The sequence below is a fragment of the Macrobrachium nipponense genome, chromosome 1, assembly GCF_015104395.2.
Source record: "Macrobrachium nipponense isolate FS-2020 chromosome 1, ASM1510439v2, whole genome shotgun sequence".
NCBI classification, from domain to species: Eukaryota; Metazoa; Arthropoda; class Malacostraca; order Decapoda; family Palaemonidae; genus Macrobrachium; species Macrobrachium nipponense.
In genome coordinates this window covers 132,102,638-132,106,664 of record NC_087200.1, presented here as the reverse complement: position 1 = coordinate 132,106,664, position 4,027 = coordinate 132,102,638, and the positions used below count along the sequence as shown (strand labels likewise).

The 4,027-nt window shown below is 40.1% G+C and overlaps 1 protein-coding gene across 1 annotated transcript; it reads left to right on the top strand.

The window, feature by feature from the left end:
• The first annotated feature begins 290 nt into the window (after positions 1-290).
• Positions 291-1,016, top strand: LOC135218936 (uncharacterized). Its single transcript, XM_064255377.1, has one exon. It carries the CDS (start codon positions 291-293, stop codon positions 1,014-1,016), a length of 726 nt encoding a protein of 241 aa, XP_064111447.1.
• Positions 1,017-4,027: the final 3,011 nt, after the last annotated feature.

Here is a 4,027-nt window from a genome sequence, read left to right as displayed (position 1 = left end):
ACTATATTCTTAGAATGCGAGACATTAAGGCGCAATATTCCTTTTATTTTCCTCATTTACATTCAACATTGTCTGACGATTTTACAGGAATATAAAAGATCCTTCCATTTAATCTCATATATGAGTTGACTTTACAAGTGAAGTCCTAATAACTATATTCTTAGAATAATTCTCTTTATCATGTACGATAAAGCAATTATTGTCAGGGAATATAATTCCGCTTCTCTCTCTCTCTCTCTCTCTCTCTCTCTCTCTCTCTCTCTCTCTCTCCTCTCTCTCTGTCACGTCAGATGCCTCCTCAGTCTTCAGCAAAGCTGAAACATCAACTCTCAGTTGTTTCCTTCCTCCAGGTAAACAGTCATATCAATAATTTTGTGCCGGGAGATTATTCTCATTTCGAAGGGAGTTTTATCAGCGTTATAACTGCTTGCAGGCGACATCCACACTCTCACCCATATATTTACTTCAGCCACATCCATACCCTCGCCAGCATATCCATAGACTCACCCACATATCCACATCCATCCTCCACCCACATGTTCCTATCCATCATACCCACAGACTCACCCACATATCTGTACCCACTATATCTACATCTTCACCCACATATCCACATCCATCACATCAACATCCTCATCCACATCGACATTATATACATCCTCATCCACATATCCACATCCACCATATCAATATCTTCACCTACATATCTCACATCCTCACCCACATATCCACATCAACTGTCTCAATATCCTCACCCACATATCTACTATACCCACTGTATCTACATCCTCACCCACATATCTATACCCACTGAATCTACATCCTCACCCACTTTATCTACATCCTCACCCACTGTATCTACATCCTCATTATCTGTTTCTACATCCTCATCCCACCGTACCTACATCCTCATTATCTGTGTCTACATCCCCATCCCACTGTATCTACATCCTCATCCCACTGTATCTACATCCTCATTATTAGAAGGAAAGACTTGCTCACTGTACAGTTCCTGAGGCTATATAGAACCTTGAACTTTGACGAATTTTGTGTTATTTGCAGCAATACCGTATTGCCCCTGTTATTAGCATATTGCACACTTCACCTCCCTCTGAGACACTGCAATGAGTGTGGGTTTCTATTGTCCCTTATAAGAGCTTTTGCAAAAGTAATTCTGGAAATAAATGAATGCATGACCTGTTCATGAATTTCTTTTGTAATCTAATGATTAGGGTGCATATGTAGTATTTCTCCAATAGTCCTGAAAGTTTCTGATAAATGAAAATAAACTGCATTGGTCATGTGATTTCCAAAGGTTAAATTACCATTCAGACTGAGTTTAGTTTCAGTCTCCTAACGAAGCCAACAATATTTGGGAATTTTCCACTAATTATCTTATGAAATAGTATCAAAGTGATCACTTAATGAAATCGTACTTTAACTATGTCTTCAATTCTCCGTATACTCTGAGGTGGCCACGTGGTCACCATGCGTTTTTTTCTCCACAGAACAAGTCGTGAACGCCATCTTTTGGCCACCCAAGAACTTCAGCGCAAGTGGTCAACTGCATTTTCTCAGATGGGTGAGGAAAGTAGTTTGATTATTCTTGTTCCCATCTTTTTCTCATGATTTAAAAAGGTGAGCCTATTGGGATATCTAAATTAAACTTCAGTTCGAAATGAGTATTTTATGTCAAGGAAAAATGATGTAAGGGGAGATGATATAAAACCAACTTGCCTACAGTCATCCCCCTTACCGAAAATGCAACCTCCCGTCATAGACGATATGAAGATCCAGGCATACCAACATAATGAAATGCTACACCGTATTTCGGGCAAGAACACCGCAGTTTCTTAGCATGAAATGATCGAATATAAATATTTTGTACTTAAGTACAGGTCTCTGAACCTACTATAGACTTTGTGAAATAACAAACTTCCTTTAATTCATCTGCTTTAAAAGCTATATAGATTGACAGTCACGACAATCCAAGCTTACCAACAAAACAAAATTTAGCAATCGTATTTTGGACAAGAATACTGTAGCGTAAAGTAGTATTATTAAGGTTTATTTATAAAGTATTCAGGTTTCTGACCTAACTGTAGCTTACTTGAACTAATAAACTGTGTTTAATTCATCATCTATAAAAGCCGTATGGATTGGCAGTTCCGGCAACCCTCCAGTTCCTATTCACGGAGGTCCATTGGATGCTTGGGCCACACTTGGCCTCCTTCGCTTGTGGGCAGTCTAAAGTGCAAGGGCCTATGCCAGCATATTATTGGCTTAATATAAACCAACTGGTGATGGAAGCACATATTTATAAAACAATAAATAGATGAAATTATGCGTATTTAGTAAATGATTTATGATTAAATGAAAATGAATTAAGCAATATATATATATATATGAGTGTGTGTATGTGTTTGAGAGAGAGAGAGAGAGAGAGATAATTGATGGAAGAATCGCTATTCTTTGGTTACCAAGCAGCATGTTGTTATTGTCACTAGGCTGAAATTGTATTCAGTCCAAAGTACCTTTCCCCCAACGCATTGCTTTATTTTTTTCATGTAAAATACCTAGGAACAATTTCACTTGTTGTGAATCATACTTTTCCATTGTTTAAAGTGAATTGAGGAAATTATGATAAAGAAAATATAAACGGGGTTGCAAGCCAGTACAACTTTATGCCGGTCCCAAGGCATCCGACTGTGAAACCTCTGCCAAAACCATAGATAGATAGATAGATCCAAGAGAAGGCCAGGGCGAACCCTGTTCATGCAATGCGGGCAGGCTTCGTCTGAACCATCTGATGAATGGGCAAGGGGTACCACATCAAGGACAGACATGGTAAAGAAGAAAAGCCAAGACCTTAGAATTGGAACTCTAAATGTTGGCACCATTATGGGGGAATTGATGAATTGGTTGCATTTGACAACAGAGAGAGAGAGAGAGGGAAAGAGAGAGAGAGAGAGAGAGAGAGAGGAAGAGAGAGCGGCTGTTTGTTTTAGCTGTTGTCTCGTTGGGTTGTTTGCATTCGTGGGAAGTGATAAAAGGGTCTTGAATGTTTTGCTTATTTATTATATTGTATGGGGAGGGTTTATGCCTGTTTTTTTTTCGTTTTGAGAGGGTGTGAATGATGAATGGGTGGATGACGAGTGAACTGCTTGTTTGGCGGGCGTTTTGGGTCGTTTAGAAGCAGTCAGTCAGTGAAGACATTCGGAGTAAGAAGCAGTCAGTCAGTGAGGATGTTCTGAGTAGTAGTTAGAGTTTGTATAGTTTTTGTTGTTGAGAGTGAGCGGTCATTGTCACATAAGACTTTGGCAGTGCTGGGTGTTGGTGAGAAATCGAAATTGTCGGGCTTGTGTCCATTTGTGTTTGTCGTGTTGGATGAGCGGTTTATTAGTGACAGTGTTGGTGTTGTTTTGTTTGTTGGTGTTGGATTTGTTGGATTGCTCCTAGAGTTTTTTTCGACGGCCATACCGCCTTAAAAGCACAGCTTATCGTTTTGATTGAGTGCAAGTTTTTCTGGTGAGTAAATGAATTTTAATATTTTGAGTTTTTTTACCTTGCTGGGCCAGGTGTCCTGTTGAAAATTAAGTAACATAAAGGGGAAAGTGTGGCTGGGGGGAATTTGTCAGCCAACATCGATTAACGTAAATGTGGGAAGGAACTGCGGTTGGCGACGGAAGCAAGGGAAAGGGTGGAAGTGGAGAATGAGAGGCTAAGGATTGAGTGTGAGAAGCAAAAAAGGGAGTTAGAAGAGTTGAGAGGGATGATGAAGTGTCTGGAAGAAGGAATGCATGAGGAAGTGAAAGGGGCTGAAGAGCGAATGATTGAGAAAATGGATGAGAAGCTGGAGTTGGTGATGATTACTATGGAGGAAATGTTTAAGGGACTTCTTGGAGAGGGGGCTGTTGGAGGTAGGCTTCCTGGTTAGGTGACAGGCTTGAAGTGATGAAGAAGGTAAGTTGGCGAGTGGAAGAGAGTATGAGTGAAGAGGGTGATGTGTTCGTGGTAAGTGAGGAAA

What these genes read in the sequence shown, in the direction of transcription:
- LOC135218936 (XM_064255377.1), top strand. Translation starts at nt 291, where the DNA reads ATGCCTCCTCAGTCTTCAGCAAAGCTGAAACATCAACTCTCAGTTGTT.